Below are 18,758 nucleotides of genomic sequence, written 5' to 3' on the forward strand. Positions count from 1 at the left end.
ATATGCAAGCAACACTCAGTTCAGGGATCTCTTTAGTGTTTAGTAGAACCTTTATTTTTTGTTGTAGTAAGTTTGCATGTTAAAAAGTTTCTGTTTAGCTCATATTTACACTATCTTTCCATTCAAAACATGTAAGTTAAGTGGAAAAAGTTATATGTATATTTTTTGCCTTTAAATACCATTAAAGAGTAGCAGATTTCCCAGATCCCATTTCCCAGCCAATTGTAGTAGTTCTTCTTGGGATGATGTGCAATGACCAACCATACAAAATGTTTTATTGCTGTCAGATAAAGTTGTTTTTCTTGGTAGAGTGTAATCCAAACTGATCTCACGTTTCCTAAAATATAAATAAAAAAGCGAAAGTTTAAATATTGCAAAGTTATTGAAAACCTATCAGAATTTCCATCTAAAATATTCAAAGTACAGTAAATTTGATTAACTTTCCAGGATAGTGTTCATTTTTAATATTAAAAGATACACTGTCAAGATATAAAATTAAACACATTAGCCTCTTAAATTACTACAAAAGCTTTAAGAATATATTTATAATGCATTTAACCATTTATACTACTTGTTTTCATTTCACTCAGTTTAGATACTGAACCTAGAAACTATTAGTTTCACTTCCTTGTCAACTATTAGCAAATTGCTGTTATGGCTTGAGGAACACAGCAGAATTATGGAGGTGCATAGAATTAACTCTGCGCCCTTGCCAAAAAACCTCTCTCACTAGAGCAAACAGCAGTTGTACACTGACAACTAACTAGTTAATCTGAAATCGGATTTGTAATTCTAAACAATACTGTGAAACTGGTAGAATTTTAATATTGTTACACCAGAACAAAGAGTTGCCAAGTCACTTGCCTGCTGAACAGATTCTAAAAGATTTTTTTTTTTTTAAAAGGAAGGAAGGAATTCACAATTCTTTTTAGTAGAGAATATATTTTAGAAGGCAGCATACCGACCATAGATTAATACTTCAAACACAGAATCTACACATCCTCCAGGATCTACACTTTAAGAGCAGAAGATAGTTCTCTGACATTCAGTGCCTTCCTTCTCCTCCTCCCTCTCCAACTCATTCTCAAAAAATGAGTGTCCCCTCCTCCCGCCCCTCCCATAACATGCCTTCCTTCTCAGCCAGGCACCAAAACCACAAAGAATTCCTCTTTCCCTTCCACAGATCAACGGCCTTCTTTATGTTTGTTCCCACTTGCACCTTGGAAATGATGTCGGCTACTAGCTCCATGCAGGTACCCTTTCTGACCCCAGTCTGAATTCCTGTAGTGTCCTGCCTACTCTACTGGTTCCTGACTGGAGGAGGAGGAGGGGAACCAGTACAAAAATCACAGTGAGGGTAATTGGTCATGTATGGGCATGGGCCTGAGGCTGAATATGGATTCTGAAAACAGATGAGACCTCACTATGCAAAATGTCTCTTTTCCCACCCCAAGAATTGAGACCAAGAATTGAGTCTCAACACTGTTCCCTCTATGAACCCTGGCTCAGTGACCTCTCTCTTCACCAGGAAAACCTTAAGGAATTAGTCTCTTTCCACTAGCTGGCTTCTTAAAGATTTAGTTACAGCTTGAATTTTCTGAAGTGTACTTTACCTCTGACCAGAGACCCATAGCGACAGTTCTCCATGGATATTCTTCTTGCCTTCTGGCTGTTGCAAGTACGTTATTGCCAAATGCTCCCACTTGTCTACAAGGAAAATGTTCTCTGGTGATTCAGCCTGTGCCAGCAGGCCAGCTTTCATTTCATCATTTGGATCCATACATATACTATGAAAATAGCAAAGGAAGAAACAGGTAAAGAGTTATGGATATCTACTTTTATTTATATTTATAAAACTGCATTTCTAACTGGGTCCAAGATCAATTTTATTCTAAAATTCTCTTTAAATGGAAGTTAAAAAGTGAGTCCAGCGGAGGGCAACGAATATGATTGGGGGCTGGGGCACATGACTTAAGAGGAGCAGCTGAGGGAACTGGGCTTATTTAGTCTGCAGAAGAGAAGAGTGAGGGGGGATTTGATAGCAGCCTTCAGCTACCTGAATGGGGGGTGTCCAAAGAGGATGGAGCTAGACTGTTCTCAGACAGAACAAGGAGTTATGGTTTCAAGTTGCAGTGGGGGAGGTCTAGGTTGGATATTAAGAAAAACTATTTCACTAGGAGGGTGGTGAATCACTGGAATGGGTTACCTAAGGAGGTGGTGGAATCTCCTTCCTTAGAGGTTTTTAAGACCCAGCTTGACAAAGCCCTGGCTGGGATGATTTACTTGGTGTTGGTCCTGCTTTGAGCAGGAGATTGGACTAGATGACCTCCTGAGGTCTCTCCCAACCTTAATATTCTATGATTTTATTAATTATAGATATTCTAAATATACAGAGCTGTGATATTGGGGGCTGAGCACCTAAGTATGAGTCAGGAACTCTTGACATTGTAGCCTGGGGAAAGTCACTTATATTCTCTCTGGCTGAATTTCCCTAGATATAAAATAAGAATAATACTCCCTTACTTCACTGGGGTGTTGTGAGGGTTACTAAATTAAAAAAAAAAGTTAATGAAACACTTGGATACAACCTGTTCTAAAAGTCAAATTATCTTATCACCTACTTTATGGGGGTGTAAAATTATGTTTGTAAACAGCTTAGAAGATTAAAACCACTATACAAATGCTAAGTATTAAATCAGATCATGGGTTTTTCACCCATGGAATATAAGCAATTTGAAAAAAAAATAGTCGATATGATTGTTAAAAATGAGTGACTGACTAATGCACTGTTTCAACTGTTCATGACTTTAAAGTTTTGCCAGGAGACAATGCTCAGGGTAGCGGACAGCCTAAATCAATTACAATTTCTGAAAATGTTATCTTACAAAGAACTGACTGAATGCTGAAATCTTCATTAAATTCATTGTAAAAGATGCAATGCATACAGAATTAGTTGCAACATTTTGGCAACAGAAAAGATAGATCATACAAATAAAACCTGAGCAAATATTTATCACCAGGGCAGCTTAAATGAAGTTGCACTTTGTTACAGTACCAGCAACAGAAATATAAAGGAGACTACACACAGATGTAGCATAAACAGAGAGAGACTAACAGCAGCACCTCAATTCTTAAACATTAGTGGTAGCCTGTAAAATTTGGTCGTACTGACATAGCACTTTACTTAGGTTTTCAGAGATGCAAATACCTTTCTAGCAAATCATTTCTATGAAGAGATCCCTTTAAAAGCTACTTCATTCTTTAGAAACCCCAACATCAACACCCACTGCTTCTGCTACCGTCCATATAAGGCTGGGTGAAATTGTCATAACTAAAAATGCTTTTACATTTTTACAAAGCCAAATGTATGAAAAACATGGCATAAGAAACAAATATTTTTGTTTCCTATGACTGAACAAAAACAGCAGAAACAGTCACACCTCCAGGATCCACCCTGCATTAGCAGATAACCCAGTCATGGGGAGTTCAATTCAAATTTAGATGAAAGATTCAACATTTGGGTGCTCAAATCAGCACAAATCCAAGAACCTCAGACATTAGCCAGTTTAGCCCCACAATATCTCTGAGGTAGGTAAGAATTAAGCTCATCTATGAAATAAGGATAAGCAACTAGCCCAAGGGTTTGCAGAAAAGCTATAGCAGAACCAGGAACAGAAGCCAGATTTCCCAATTTCCAGTCTAATCTCCTAACCAGATAACCCTCTTTTCTCTTTAAAAGGCATCTAACATTGTTATTTGGATGCCTATAGTAGGTGTCAGTCTCAGGGTCCAAGTAAAGTTGTTTGTATAAAAAAAACCCTCCCCTAGAATGTTTGTTTATTAGCTGCTGCTAAGAGCCATAAAGGGGAGACAGGTTAGGGCCACATTGCAGTTAGTTGCAACTCCATTAAAAACTCCAGTCTGCTGGTTGATGTCCACAAATGTACACATATCTGCTGGTTGGTGTCCATCATAAAGAATTTAAAGTTAGACCCAGAGTTGGCCTGACCAGGAAGATTATAACTATCAGCATATCCTAAAGTTGTTTGGATCCAAGGTTAGAACAATTCAGCAATCACCATTTCCATCTCCCCAGGAAAGACAACATTCTTCCATTCCATTTTGATAAGCCTCTCACCTTACTGCCTCTGTTCTTCTGTCATGCTGCCTCCTATACTTGGAACAGCCTCCCTATTCTTATGCATCAATTCTCTTCCTTCATCCACCTATCCAAGCAACTTCCCTCCTTCCTTGTTAATTCCTTCATCCCTCAGCTGCTGTCCTTTATTAGCTCTTATGTGTCTTACATCTCTTACAACTTGCTCTGCACAGGCATAGGATCATGCCTACCTGGAAAAAGATGAAAGGCTGGAGCCAAAGCCTGTACACAGGGAAAGTTTCTTTAGGTTTGTAAAGCACCGTGCCATAAATTTACGGCATGATGTCAATGATCTTTCTGTTCTAAGTAAGCAATAATCTACAGGCCATATATATACATAGCTGTGTCTATCCTGGGCCTGACTCCATGCTACTACTCCAGATCAGCTTGCACAAGATGTCATACATTATGGAATTTACAATTCTTCCGACTTTTGGGCTAACCGAAATATACAGTACCGAAATATGAACGCTCCAGTGTTCAAATCAGCCCAGACTTGTATCATCAATGCTTTGGAACCCAATGAAATTATATGAACGCAGCCATCTTCAACAAGTTTGTCCCCCAAGTTAAGGTACTCCATTTGTACAGATTTGCTTCCTTCTAGGAAAATAAATAGATAGCATATATAGCACTTATAATTAACCAGACCATGACTAAAACATCTGTTTACGGTCCACAACATGCAAAAAAGCAGCTTATATATCACAAGAAACTTCTTTAAAGGTGAATTGACTAGTATAAGCACTATGTTGTAGTTTCATCGTTGGAGACCTAGGTCTTCCTTGGTTAGGTCTCTCTTACATGAAAGTTGACGTAAAGCACCTCTAAAGGAGTGGTGGGCAACTTGCGGCCTATCAGGGTAATCCACTGGTGGGCCACGAGACAGTTTGTTTACACTGACCATCCGCAGGCATGACTGCCCGCAGCTCCCAGTGGCCACGGTTCGCCATTCACGGCCAATGGGAGCTGCGGGAAGCAGCAGCCAGCATGACCCTGTAGCCTGCGCCGCTTCCCGCAGCTCCCATTGGCTGGAAACAGCGAGCCATGGCCACTGGGAGCTGTAGGTGGTCAGTGTAAACAAACTGTCTTGCAGCCCATCAGCGGATTACCCTGATGGGCCGCGGGTGCCCACAACTGCTCTAGAAGGTATCTCCACAGGCATGCATTTAAAATTTTCCACTTTAGTTTAAGGGGGAAAAGAAAACACTCTGGAGGCAATAAATCTGCATGTTCTTTGAATCAGCATCTTTACACAGAGCCAGCTGTGCAGCTACTATAATTGTGTACAGGCACAATTCACTTGTGTTTTAGGCCCTCACCCAGCAAAGCACTTAAGCACTGAAGTCAACAGAACTGCTTGCATGCTTATAGTTAATCAGTTTAAGGGCTTTGTTGGACAGGAGCCTTAGTGTGCATCAATAAATACTTAGAATGTTCTATGTACGGAATTTGTAAAATATTTTCCCTTTACCACTAAAAGCAAAGGCCTCAGCTAGGAGCAGGCATATTAAGTTTTGGATTTCAGCCTTTTTACTGTAACCTTGGGTAAAAAGGGTTTGTGGTTAGAAGTTTAAAGTGGGAAACTTAATTTTTCCCCTCCTTCACTGACTACAGTTTGACTAAATGTTTGCCCAGACGGTGACATTTCTGAAAAGCTGTAGAAGCACATGAAAGCAAAAGGTTTCAGGGTTGGTCCTGCTCACAGCAGCAGTCCTTTCCTCAAATATGTAGTCTCATTTAATTCAGAGAAATTACTTGCTTGAATAAGGGTTTGAAACAATTTTGTAACCCGAATTATAAATCGGCATTATCAGCTCTCACTTTAAAAACAAAACACTCTACAACTTGATCAACTTTTCAAATAAAGGACCAAAATGAACTCAAGAGACAGAAGTAGACTTCTCTAGAGAACCTCCAACTGAAAGTCAGAATACTTTCATTTCCTTAATATGGCTACGATGGCACAATAGGTATTTTATTATCTCTGGCTCCTAATTCAATGAGAACAATAGTAAGTAGTGCTGAGAAAGCAACTGAGTCAAAGTGGGGGCAAACCCACTATGATACTTCTGAAATCAGTAATACCTTCTCTTATGGACACTTAAGGGTAGCTTAAAAGTTCAACACTTTTAAATATTTTCACTGTTTTCAAGTTAAAGCTGGAAGTGGGAGATAATTTTACCACATCTTATCAGTCCCCAAAAAATATAAGGCCAAGTTCACTCTTGGGTGCCATACAGTAACTGTAACAGGACAGAGCAGCTAATACTGAATTACAGCTTTCTGTTCAGTGTTTTTATTGTGTATGTCTAGTAGAAATATCTGAAATCCCTCAGCTTTATAAGTTCAGTAATATTATAACTTACCTGTGCCATCAAAACTGCTCTCTCGCACAATGAGTGGTTTGCTTCTTTTCTTCATCTTCTTCCCTTTTTCTGTGGGACTATCTGTTTCTTGAACACATTCCACATGAAACCACAATGAGACACTGAAGCCCTCAGACATGTGCGGCCAACAGTTTTGTCCCACCAAAGGCAGGTGGATTGGGGCTACGTGCCAAGAAGAAAGAAGCTGGTGAGTCAAATTCTCACCATCTGCTTCCTTCTTATTTTGTGAAAACTTTGCTCTTTTTAATAGTCCTACAGTCTTGCTGTTGAGTGCACTAGTTGATTTTTGTGAAGAACTACTATTTAAATTTGGGCTCTTTAGCAAGGGGAAGGAGAGATATTGTAATGGACTCATATAGATATTCATCTCCACAATCTTCAAGATACCTTTAAGTAGTATCTCCTAAGAGAAATAAACCAGAAAAATAACCAGAATCAAATTGTGTTAACACTATATAGCCAATGCTAATGCGTTATATACAGCTTACATAGAAAGAAACCTCTTCATTTAAACTCAGTTCCATATTTTCAGAAGTGGCCTCTGATTTTGCATGCCCAATTTAAGATACCTTAGCCTAATTTAGAGGTCCTGAGAGCTAATTTCAAATCAAGTTGTAGGCTCCCAACATTTCTGAAGATTACGGCCAATGTTTCTCAAGTTAGACACCCAAAAATCTCAAGCTACTTTTGAAACATTTTGGCTTCCATGTCTTCTTGCTTTGTTGGTTACTATTTAAATAAAATGCCTATACCATGAAGTTATTCTTCCAACATGGAACAGAATGAATGGAAGGATATTCAAAGTCTCCTGTACAAAACTACAGATTACAGTTCAGCAAAATGGCCACAACAAGCAATAGGCTCAAATACTGTTTTAGTTAACTTGAAAGTGCTTCCTGCTCACAAAACAATGGTAATTCCTGGGAAACGGGAAGGCTTTTTGCCCAGGATGCAATTAACAGGAAAGACCTTCAATATATTATCCTTCCTCTTACCATCTGTCTCCCCACCCCAAAACCCAGTCTTTCCTTGCACTTGAAGAATGAATGCTCAAGTCCCTCCATCAAAAAAGTCAATTTACATTTATACCTCACCACCTCTTCTCTCCTACTTCTTCCCTCACATTTTATTGTGCCAAGCAAAATGAATCTATTTTTCTACTAACTAGTGTTTACATAGTGTAAATGGCACAGTTATTACATTCTAACCAGTAACATTATAACAAGGTCCCTTTCTTAATACTTCCTGAAAGAAATGCATATATTGATATGCCAGTCAATTTGTTCAGCCCCACTCTTTGTTGCATTAAGGAATTTTCTGATTTGTAGTATACTCACGGTACAAGGTGTTTCCTCTAAAAATATCCTCAAGAGAAGGGTTAGCTCTTCTGCACATGTCCTTGAGCTCATCAAAGACACCAGAAGCTCTACCAGCACTATCTGACATGCTACATAGATAAAAAGGTATCAAAATATGCTTAAAAAAATTATATACAATATATTATATTGCTGTCATAACTTGCTTTTGGACGACACTTAGGCCTGGTCTATACTAAGGGGGGGGGGGTGTCGAACTAAGTTACGCAAGTTCAGCTACGCGAATAGCGTAGCTGAACTCGAACGACCTTAGTTCGAAGTACTCACCCGTCCAGAAGCCGCGGGATCGAAGTCCGCGGCTCCCCCATCGACTCCGCCACCGCCGTTCACGGTGGTGGAGTTCCGGAGTCGACGGGAGCGCGTTCGGGGTTCGATATATCGCGTCTAGATTAGATTAGACGCGATATATCGAACTCCGAGAAGTCGAACGCTAGCCGCCGACCCGGACGGTAAGTATAGACGTACCCTAAGATGAGACAGAATAAACTGACTGAAAACATTAGAACTGACATATTTTGTGACATGTCCTCCATTACGAATCTCAAGTTAAGAATATTAATGAATATAGCCTCACAGCTCTCATATGGGGCAAATATTTCCAGTTGCTAAATAGGAACACCAGACAGAGGAGTTAAGCATCTTACCCAATGTCACAGCAAATCTGTGGCAAAGGCAAGGAACAGAATACATCTAAAAGGACTATAGTTCACTACACCATGAAAAATGTTTCTAGGCCAATGGGCTACTACTTATGTGCAATATATTAAGTAACTATTCACACATAAATGCCTAAAAAGAAGAGAGTACCAAATTTTGAGTCTTTTATATACAACCTTACAATCAGATGAAATCATATTCTACCATTTCTGTGATAAAAATCAGGCGTAATGAATATAGATAATTTCATCTACCTCATTTACTAAATTAGAATAGGCACTTCTAGCAAAAAAAGCTTTTTCCTTGAATTAAAAAAAATTTAAAAAAAATAGTGAAATGGCAGCTGCCTGTTACCAAGACACAAATCTGGTCACTTCTAGGCTGCGTTTGTAGCAACCAGAAATCACTGCTACCAGACATTTATTTGATGGTTTAAATTATGTGCAATACAGGAAAGCTGGCTTCTCCACAATACACACATCACAATTAATTCGTATGGAAATCTTAGGTAAGAAATCACGGGTTGCTTGGGTATAAAGATAGTCTCACCTCAAAAGGTATCCCTACATAAATGGCCTATGAGGAGGCTTACACTGCCATGGCCGTACCTCTTGAGGACTTGATCCTCTAATATCAAGCTGAAACTTTCTGTGAATGCTAATTTCACTTTTAAACATTTAAAAACAAATAGATGGATTCTAAAATGTATTATAGAAGTAATAACGTCATTTTCTTTTGAAGAAGCTACATGGTCATCTACAAAATAGAAACACTAAATTAACACTAATCTCTTCGGTCCAGGTGTTCAGACAACCTTTCAAATCCGCAGGTACATCTGTTTGGCATTATGCAGACTCCAATCACTCCCCCACCCAAACCACCAGAACCAAAAAAACCCAACACAGTTTTGTATATAAAAGTGTAAAATGCAAGCATACTTGGATTGTACATGTAAGTGTGGATATTTGCATGTGCCCATGGATGTGCTTGTCAATTTTGCATGTTCATTAATAATAGTTGTGGGCTGAAAGTTTGAGCATATAAACTTGTAACTGTATAACATATACGTTACAATTTCAGCATTTCTTTAAAAACAAACAAAAAACATTAATACCCACCATGAAAACTGGAGTCCTTCTGTATCAGAATGTTTAGGAATCCTCCCAAAAGACTTTTTACAGCTCCCTGCAAGAAAAACTTTAAAGTTAGGTATCTGAACAATTCACATCAGTTTGAAGAGCAAAACTCAACAGAATTTGTTTTAAGTACTCCAATATATTCACAACTGATTTTGCCAAATAAAATGTTGTTAGTGATTTAATTGTGATTTTTAGTATTTGTTCTATCAAAGAACTACTGAATTTGCTTGCAAGATTCTGACTAGTTCAGATGCTTCTGACTATGAGACAGCCTTTGGGATCAAGGTGATTAAAGCATCAATTGTTGAGCCACTGCCAGTCTGGCAATTATTTGAGAACTCATTGTTCTTACAGACTACATTGCAGGAACCTGTCATCTTTTCTGCATCACCACAAATTGATTAAGTACTAGCCTACAGTAATTTACAGTACAGATAAGCAAATTACACATTCTCATAGGTCAAGTAAAGGTGAAATGTTAAAACACTGTTTAAAGCAACTCACTTTCACTGCTAGTAAAAAAAATTGCATCCTTCATAATTCAGTCTGAAACAATTTTTGTTCATAAATCACTAAACTGATTAGTCCAATAGATTTGTATTCCTTTTCTTCTTTCTAAAGTCAACATTGTGTTAGATATGGAAAAAGTATTCTTGTCACTTTCTAAAAAGAAATCAAATTATATATATTTTCTTGAGGCTTTTGAGTCTTCAGAAACGGGGTTTATTTAAAAACTGACTAATAAACATACAATCAGCAACCTTCTTTCCTCATGGAGTCTTAGAGGATAGCCTTAGAACCCAAATCACCTATAAGTTATTTATATTTTAAATACATTAATTTGTATTAAAAAATAGGATTTTCCCCTTTTTCTCTGTCATAATAAATCCTCAAACATCATAGGCAATACAATATGAAAAGACCACTAGATGGATTAACAACCTAGTCATAAAAATACCAGGTAAAGTCCATACAGGTAAAACAACCACAGGAGTTACATGACTGTCATTTATCAAGAGAATTGTTTATATTTGTACCAAAAAGTCACAAAAGCATATTTAAAAATCAGTCACGAAGATCTCATCCTAAATCAGATTAATCAGGTATTTTGTGTCTTTATTCTCAAAATTGTCTGAACACAGGAACTGAACCTTGAAGTATTATTGGCGGTAATTATAATAATTGATTATATTACTATAGCTCTTAGAAGCTGCAACTGTGCTTGGTACTGCATAAACACATAGTAAGGCAACCCCTGTCCCAAAAATGTTTCCATCTAAATAGATAAGATGGACAAAGTGTGGCAGGGGAAACAGGAACAGAGAGGTGCCATGAGTTACCTTGTCACACAGCACATCAGCAGCCAAGCCAAGAATAATACACAAATCTCATCACTCTTAGATCAGAGTCCTAAACCACCCTGTCTCTGCCAATGATCAACCAGAAGATTGCCCTAGGACACTTCACCAGGGAATCAAAGGCTTTCAAAAAAAGAAGACAGGACTAATAACAGGGTGTAGATAAGAGATGGAGCAAGTGAGTCTGCCATCCAATACAAAGTAATTTAGTAGCTTTAGAAATGTGTTTCTAAATGGGGGAAAGGGGGAGGGGAAAGACAGCCAAACACATTACAGTAAGTTTGCAAAAACAATTTGAATTCATATGACATGCCAATTCAGTGTGCAGACAGTGAAGGTTTCCTGATACAGAGGGCATCGGTTGGACCAGTTCCAGATCACTGGTTCCCAGGTAGTTAGTTAATGCTTTTAATTTCAACTGTAATATTTTATTCTAAAAAGATTCCCTATTTTCATATAGGCAAATGATTATATGAATGACAGATTTAACAGAAGATTTTTAGATCTTGCCACATTTTCTCCTTCATGGAGATGTATCTAAAATAAATTATTATTGGTGTTCCTCTGACATAAAAGGCTAAACAAAAACATCCTCTGAATTTCTTATTTTAAATTCTAATTTGTCTAAGTTGCCCAGAATCAACAAATGAGACACAGGCCTTCCACAATTAACTTGAGCATGTCAGTTTGTACAAAAAACTTTATGGTGGAACAAAATAAGAGCATAAAAAGCTTCAGAAATATTTAGAATGCCCAAGACTTTCAGAAGATCACAGGCACGTATTCATAGTGCGTGAATGGTCTTCTGCCATATGTGGGGTACAGGTTTGTTTTTAACTAGTCAGTCTATTTAATTGGATTACTTAAAAGGATTACATTAGCTCTGGGGCTGTAATGATTCCTGTGAACAGTATGGTGCTAGTAAAAGGGTGGAGGGGAAAAAACAGGTAGCCAGAATGGAGGACCGAGAGTTATTGCTCCCGGATACACAAGTGTTTGGCCTTATGCTGGAGAGAGAAGGTGAGTGAGGTAATGTCTTTTATTGGACTAACTTCTGTTGATGAGAGAAATAAGCTTTCAAGTGACAGACCTAAAGAAGAGGTCTGTCAAAAACGCATCTTTCACCAACAGAAACCGGTCCAATTAAAAAACCAAAAAACACCAAGAAAATGTATTACCTCACCCACCCTATCACTCTAATATCCTAAGCCCAACATGACTACAACACTAGCCTAATGCTGTAACATTTTTTAAAATATGCTGATCAGCTGCAAAGCACTATCCACACAGCCCACAGTGACTATAAACAGGCATAGGCATAACAAGGCTTTGCAAACCTGAACTCAGAATCCTGGATAGATAAAACAGCTTTCAGTACATCGTTTAAAATATACTGTCTAGTAACTTAACTCAACATGTCACTAATCTGTAACTTTAGTCATATAAAAACATTTCAGTTTATATTAAATATTCCAATATGAAATAATGGATAGGATGCAAGAGTATATACTTGAATATTTTCATGGTTCTCTTGCACAATATTTTCATCAGTTTCCTATTAACATGCTATACAAGTTCTGTTTTGTTAATCACATTCATCTTCTACCTGTTGCATAAGGAAAGTGGCATTTTTCTTTTTTTGCCTGATGACTTTCAAAAAGCTCTGGAAAACATGGGCAAGTACATCTAGGCTTGGGTTGCCAGCTGAGAGCAAGTTCAATTCTAGCATACAGATTTCAGGGTATATTAATTCTCCTTGATTGATGTTTTCAGTTAGGTCACTGGAATAACTTGAAGGGACCATGCATTCCACTTCTCTTTTAGTGTCTGTTCCTGAAACAAACAAAAAAAACCCAGACATTTTGTTGATTGTTTGGGGTTTTGTTAGTTATTGTTTGGTTTGGTTTTAAGATTACTACTACTTAAAAGCAAAGACACTTGCCACACAAACAATTGCAACTAGTAGATGTATTAGACATCTTGTGCAAGTACTTCCAGTAAGCCATAAAAATTCTAGAATTCCCCTCTTACTCAGACAGATTTAAACTACACTATACAGTTAGCCTTACAATATATACAGGAGTGTATGTCCAATATAAGGTTGCCAGGTCAAAAAGGGACCCTGGTGGCTCCGGTCAGCACTGCCAACCAAGCCGTTAAAAGTCCGGTCGGCAGTGCTGCAGGTGTAAGGCAGATAGTGCCTACCTGTCCTGGCACCACGCTGTGCCCTGGAATTGGCCAGCAGGTCCGGCTCCTAGGCAGGGGGGGCCCACAGGGCTCTGCACACTGCCCGAGCCCTGGCTCTGCACTCCCACTGGTTGGGAACCACGGCTAATAGGAACTGGCGGGTGGTGCCTGCAGGCGAGAGCAGCATGTGGAGCCTCCTGCCCCCCCGCCTAGGAAATGGATCTGCTGGTTGCTTCTGGGGCACAGCATGGAGCCAGGACAGGGAGGGAGCCTGCCTCAGCCCCGTTGAGCTGCTGACTGGAAGCCGCCTGAAGTAAGCCCGTGCCCCAACCCTGAGCCCCAACCCCCTGTCCCAGCCCTGAGCCCCCCCGCAAACCCAGAGATCCCCCTTGCACCCCAAAGCCCTCATCTCTGGCTCCAGAGCCTGCACCCCCAGACCAGAGCCCATACCCCCTCCTGCACCCCAACTCCCTGCCCCAGCCCAGAGCCCCCCTCCCACACCCTGAACCCCTCATTTCTGGCCCCACCCAGGCGCCTGTACCCCCAGCGAAAGTGAGAGAGGGTGGGGGAGAGCAAGCCACCGAGGGAGGGGGAAATGTAGTGAGTGGGAGCGGGGCCTTGACTTCGGGGAAGGGGTGAGGCTAGGGTGTTCGGTTTTGTGCAGTTAGTAAGTTGCCAACCCTAGTCTAATATTTCTGCTACACAGATTTACAATATACACAGATCCACTGACAGACCTTATTGAAATTACAACTCCAACTCAATTATAATTAATGCATACTTTAGATCAAATTGTTATACAAAAGTAAATATTTACATTGTAGGCTTGATTTGAAAAATCATTTTTGTAACAAAAAGAACAATGGATGTGTATGTTATTAGAAAAATTGGTGTACACACACACAGATCAGACTAGGAAATATTTTACAAGGAAGATAACATTGTAAAAAAAAATTGAGCATGGAGTTATAAAAAAAACAAAACACACTACTTACTTATGATCCTATCTGGAGAAGAAACTGCTTTTAGACCACAATCAATAACACACTTCAGTGAGAATGACTCAACAGTACTTCAGAGCAATCTGACAGAAGCCAAAACTCAATGCATAAAACGTTTCCCCACAATATTTAGATAAAATAGATGTGAACTGTTACTCTCTCTGCAATAAAGTTGTTTCATACTACAAAAATAACCTAAATTGAAAATCTGTTATGGCCTCTGCAATCTATTCCACTTTTGCATGTTGGGGAAAAAGTCCAGTACTTCACATAAATCACATGGTAAAAGCTAGTCTATAAAACAGTTAAAGATGGTTTTGCCTGATGTTTGTGCGAAGTTTGCATTTACCTTCATCCTTGCTTTCGCTGTCAGGGTTACTTTCACTATCCGCTTCATAGCCTTCCTCTTCAGCAAAGAGTTTAAAACTACAGCACTGTGATTCTTCAGCTTCTTCAGAAAGGTCTTCAGGTTGGGAAACAGACGCTTTTTCAGTATGAAGAATCTGACATCCATATTTAAAAACAAAAACAAAACAAATTTAAAAACTCATAAGCAACTGTTTCATTTGCATTCAAAAACCCGAATGCTGTGGGATCTTCCAGATCAGAATTATCTCTGCTCTTGAAAGTGGAGGAAACAGCACAGTCCATAATACCTATTGGGAAATACTGTCTCTACAAACATGAGTCAAAACTAAAATTGAAAAAAAAAAAATCTAAAGAGGTGGAGGGTATATTTTAAAAGCAAAAATGTAGGTTGATTTTTTTTAGGATGAGTAAAAAAACCCCATAAAACATATCTTAAAAACAAACAGGAAAAAGGATTCTGTCAAGGGGCCCATGTTCTTAAACTTGACTTTCTGGCAGCACAAACCGTTAAAATGTGGGGGGGGGGGGATTTAAAAAAAGTCAGAAAAATCTTGTTTCCAATTTAACACAAACTGACTGAGACCCTGAGCAAGTATCTTGATCTCTTTTCATCTGTAAAAGGGGGATGATGGTTCCATACCTTGCAAAGGGTCTTGTGAGCATTAGGAGAACAGCATCAGGGTCAATCAGCCTCCCACACTGAAGAGCTTTCTTGAAAATTCTTTTTTATTTTGGGGGTGAGGGGGGTGTGAGGCGCAATTTATCCTTGTTGTAGAGTGAAAAGTGAACTGAAACAAGTTTCAGAGCTATTCTCCCTGAATCAATACTATGATATATACAGCTTGCTTGTTTTTCCCTTTGTGCAGAAGCACTTTCATTTATGATCGACACAGCAAATAAAACAGACATCCACTAACTTCAATGGTATTTACATGCATCCATGAAGGAATGACTGCCTAAAATCCATTACAAATTGTAAACAAGCCTGTGCACATGCCCTCTGATAATGTGACAACGTATGCTTTTTTATTTATGCGTAGCACATACAGGCCTGATCCAGCAAACCTTTACACACATGAGTAATGCCCTTAAACCAGATTACTTGTGTTTAGTCAGTGTTATACTGTTGCGTACCTTCTCTGTTTTCTCTTCAGAATGATCCAGATCAGCAGAGTAATTTCCCAACGCAACTCGAAGCAGCGAATCTAACAGAGGTTTTGCCAAGCAAGTTTCAATTGCTCTTGACTGGGCAAGCTGGTCCCGCATTTCAAGTAATATATCTTCCAGACACACACTCTACATGAAGAAAACAAGGACATCCATTATGCTTGACGTTATTCTGTATTTGGCTAAAGGAAACAAAAAATCTGTACTACATTCAGTCCCAGTATATATGCAATGATTACTGTATCCTAATTTATTTTTAGCTTCCCCTGTCCACCATCAATCTCTTATCTAAATTGATTGAATTCCACTGCCATTTACACTCTCAGCCCCATCCCAATCACTTGAAATAGTATGAAGATCTGTCTGTTACTATCTGTCATCCAGTAAATCAAAATCTTCATACTGCTGAAATTTAGGCAACTGGTTACTTCCCAATTAACAGTACAAAGCTAATGCAATCAAGTTTTTAAAACACTTATTTCTTCCATACCCCTTTACATGTCCAGCAGGCTTTGCAAATATTACTCCTCACACCCTATTCCCCACTTTACTGATTAGGAAAATGAGTCAAAGAGGTTAAGAAAGTTGCCCAAGTCCACAAAGCAAATCAAAAGTCAGATCGACCTGGTGTCTAGTCCTTTGACTTCCAATCTCATCACTAAACCTCAACCAAAAAAATGGTACTGTATTAGAAGAAAATGAGTACTACCCTTTGCCCACTTCTAAAATAAGTTTTCACTGAGTTACTGGCAAGACAGTATTGTACATATATCTTTAAGATCTTTATGTAAATGATATATTTACCTGGTGAAGCAACTCCACTTCCGCTTTCTGTTGGGTACTATTTGCGCTGTGTAGACAAATAGTCAGCAAAGCTTCCAAGAGTCTTATACTCTGAAGTGACCACTCATTTTCTTGCTTTACAGACTTCTTTAGTTCCTCAAGCTCAACCGTAGCAACTGAAATTTGTTCCACTTTCAAAGAATGGTCACAGGAGATACATTCAGATACCAGTTGTCCACTAGCATCAGGATTTTCATCAAGACTATTAAGCTCTGATTGTGTCAACTGTTTGTTCACAGTCAAATAATATGAATCTTCTTTGAAAACAGTTTCATTAGGAGGACTGCCATTTAAACATTTATTATTTTCACTTAAAGGTCTCTCCTTTTTCTCTTGCTCCTTTTCTTTATTTTTGGCAAGTTTCTGGATTATCATAATTATTAATCTATGACAAACTTCAAAACCACCAAGCCTATGGAACTGTCTCTGGAAAACTGAACTACAGAAATAGATCCAACGACACATAGACCAAATGTCTGCTGCCCTGTGGATATGTTCTGGGGATGGTAAAGTAAGGCTCTCTAGTGACAGACATGGTAGCTTGTGACTCAAAGGCTCACTAGCTGTGCTATCATAGCCTGATGTATCTTCAGAATCATTAGCTGAATCCCGATCACACTCCTCTTCTTTACTTACACACAAAAAAGCCACACAGAGAAATAAATGTATCAAATTGACATGAACATCTTGATTAACACACTTTTTCTTCTTTGGATAAGCTTTTCTGAGGCCTGCATAAAACTTGCTCAGGCTTTGAGGAACATCAGAAATCATCTGCTGGCTATGAAAGGAAGTCACTAAATCTAAAATGGACTCCTTTTGTTCATTATCCATACCCTCTAGTTCTGGCATTGCTTGGTCTTTCTGCTGATCTCCAAGGCAGAATATCAGAGTTTCAAACACTTTCAGAGAGTGACTTCTTACAGAATCTAAGTAATTCAGTTCTGTCATTTGATTCACTCCATTACAACTTAAGAACAGATTTTGTATTATCCTATGGGAGAAAGCACACAGAAACTTCACTATTATATAAGCTGGGCATAAACAGAGCTTTTTAGATTCTTTGTCCCAGAGACACTAATAGAACACACTTTACTAGGATTCAAGAAGGAAGTTATCTTTACAGTAAAATGTATACCCAAGTATTACATACCAGGGTTATAAATAAAGTTAGACTGGCGTCAAAGTTTATCTTAACCCCAACACTTTTCCATTTACTGCTCTATTGGGGCTTATTGGCAAGAATCTATGGAGGACATCTTTTGCATTACTCGAGTCCTGATTAAGGATAATCCATTCAACAGTGGGAGAGAAGCCACACAATCTTGCTTCTCAAATAGGGGATGCATAATGGCAGACTACTATAATTCACTTCATGTGGATTGGAAGAACATGCTATTTAGGGCCACAAGAGTGTTTTAATTAACCTCTACAGTTAAGTTTGCTCCAGAAGGTTTGGCACTTGCCTTTATGCTATACTTGTGCCTGAGCCTATGATGCTCTTTTTAAAAAACAAACAATCATTTAGAATTATCGAACATGTTAAATGAAGAACAATTTTTAAATATGTCATTGTCCCTATTACTTCTGTTACTTACTGGAAAGCACAAATTCCCTTTGAATATAACAATTTTGGAACATTATGTAACTACAGTTAGCAAGAATATTTGTTTGAATATGATGCAGGTCCACAAACAAATGTACTTTTCATTTTATCTGAAATATTTTACAAGCATGTTTTTGAGTCTGATGTTTTAAAACAATGTCATAGTGTACGCAAAATAATACTGATTACACACTAAAAAAAAAGCACCCTTTCACATGTTAACCCAAATTCTACTTATTTTAAATTTCTAGGAGTGTCTATTTACCCGCACCAAAAAAGTTATTAATTCATACAAATCCTAATCCGAAGTCTCTGTAACCCTTTTAGGAATTTATATATTTCTGTAACATTAAACCTATAGCTTCCTTCCTCCTCCCCATCCCTGAACCAAGAATATTTAGTTGTGGAAGTAGGCTATAGAGTTTAAGACATTTATAATCTCATTTATCTAAACCATTTCCAAAATATGTACATCCTTACAAAGATGCAGTGCCCAAAAATGGACG

At 38.5% G+C, this 18,758-nt stretch overlaps 1 protein-coding gene across 1 annotated transcript in view; it reads right to left on the reverse strand.

The window, feature by feature from the left end:
- The window catches only part of LYST (lysosomal trafficking regulator), a 156,813-nt gene that overhangs the window by 94,910 nt on the left and 43,145 nt on the right, over positions 1 to 18,758 (reverse strand). Inside the window, exons 6-15 of the mRNA XM_045009357.1 lie at positions 16,608 to 17,640; positions 15,771 to 15,932; positions 14,617 to 14,770; positions 12,686 to 12,912; positions 9,701 to 9,767; positions 7,887 to 7,996; positions 6,529 to 6,952; positions 4,618 to 4,762; positions 1,614 to 1,787; positions 180 to 337 (exon numbers count right to left, since the gene is read on the reverse strand). Of these exons, the coding sequence (XP_044865292.1) occupies positions 180 to 337; positions 1,614 to 1,787; positions 4,618 to 4,762; positions 6,529 to 6,952; positions 7,887 to 7,996; positions 9,701 to 9,767; positions 12,686 to 12,912; positions 14,617 to 14,770; positions 15,771 to 15,932; positions 16,608 to 17,640 (2,654 nt within the window). The remainder of the gene's footprint in view (positions 1 to 179; positions 338 to 1,613; positions 1,788 to 4,617; positions 4,763 to 6,528; positions 6,953 to 7,886; positions 7,997 to 9,700; positions 9,768 to 12,685; positions 12,913 to 14,616; positions 14,771 to 15,770; positions 15,933 to 16,607; positions 17,641 to 18,758) is intronic.

The sequence above is a fragment of the Mauremys mutica genome, chromosome 3, assembly GCF_020497125.1.
Source record: "Mauremys mutica isolate MM-2020 ecotype Southern chromosome 3, ASM2049712v1, whole genome shotgun sequence".
Taxonomy (NCBI): Eukaryota; Metazoa; Chordata; order Testudines; family Geoemydidae; genus Mauremys; species Mauremys mutica.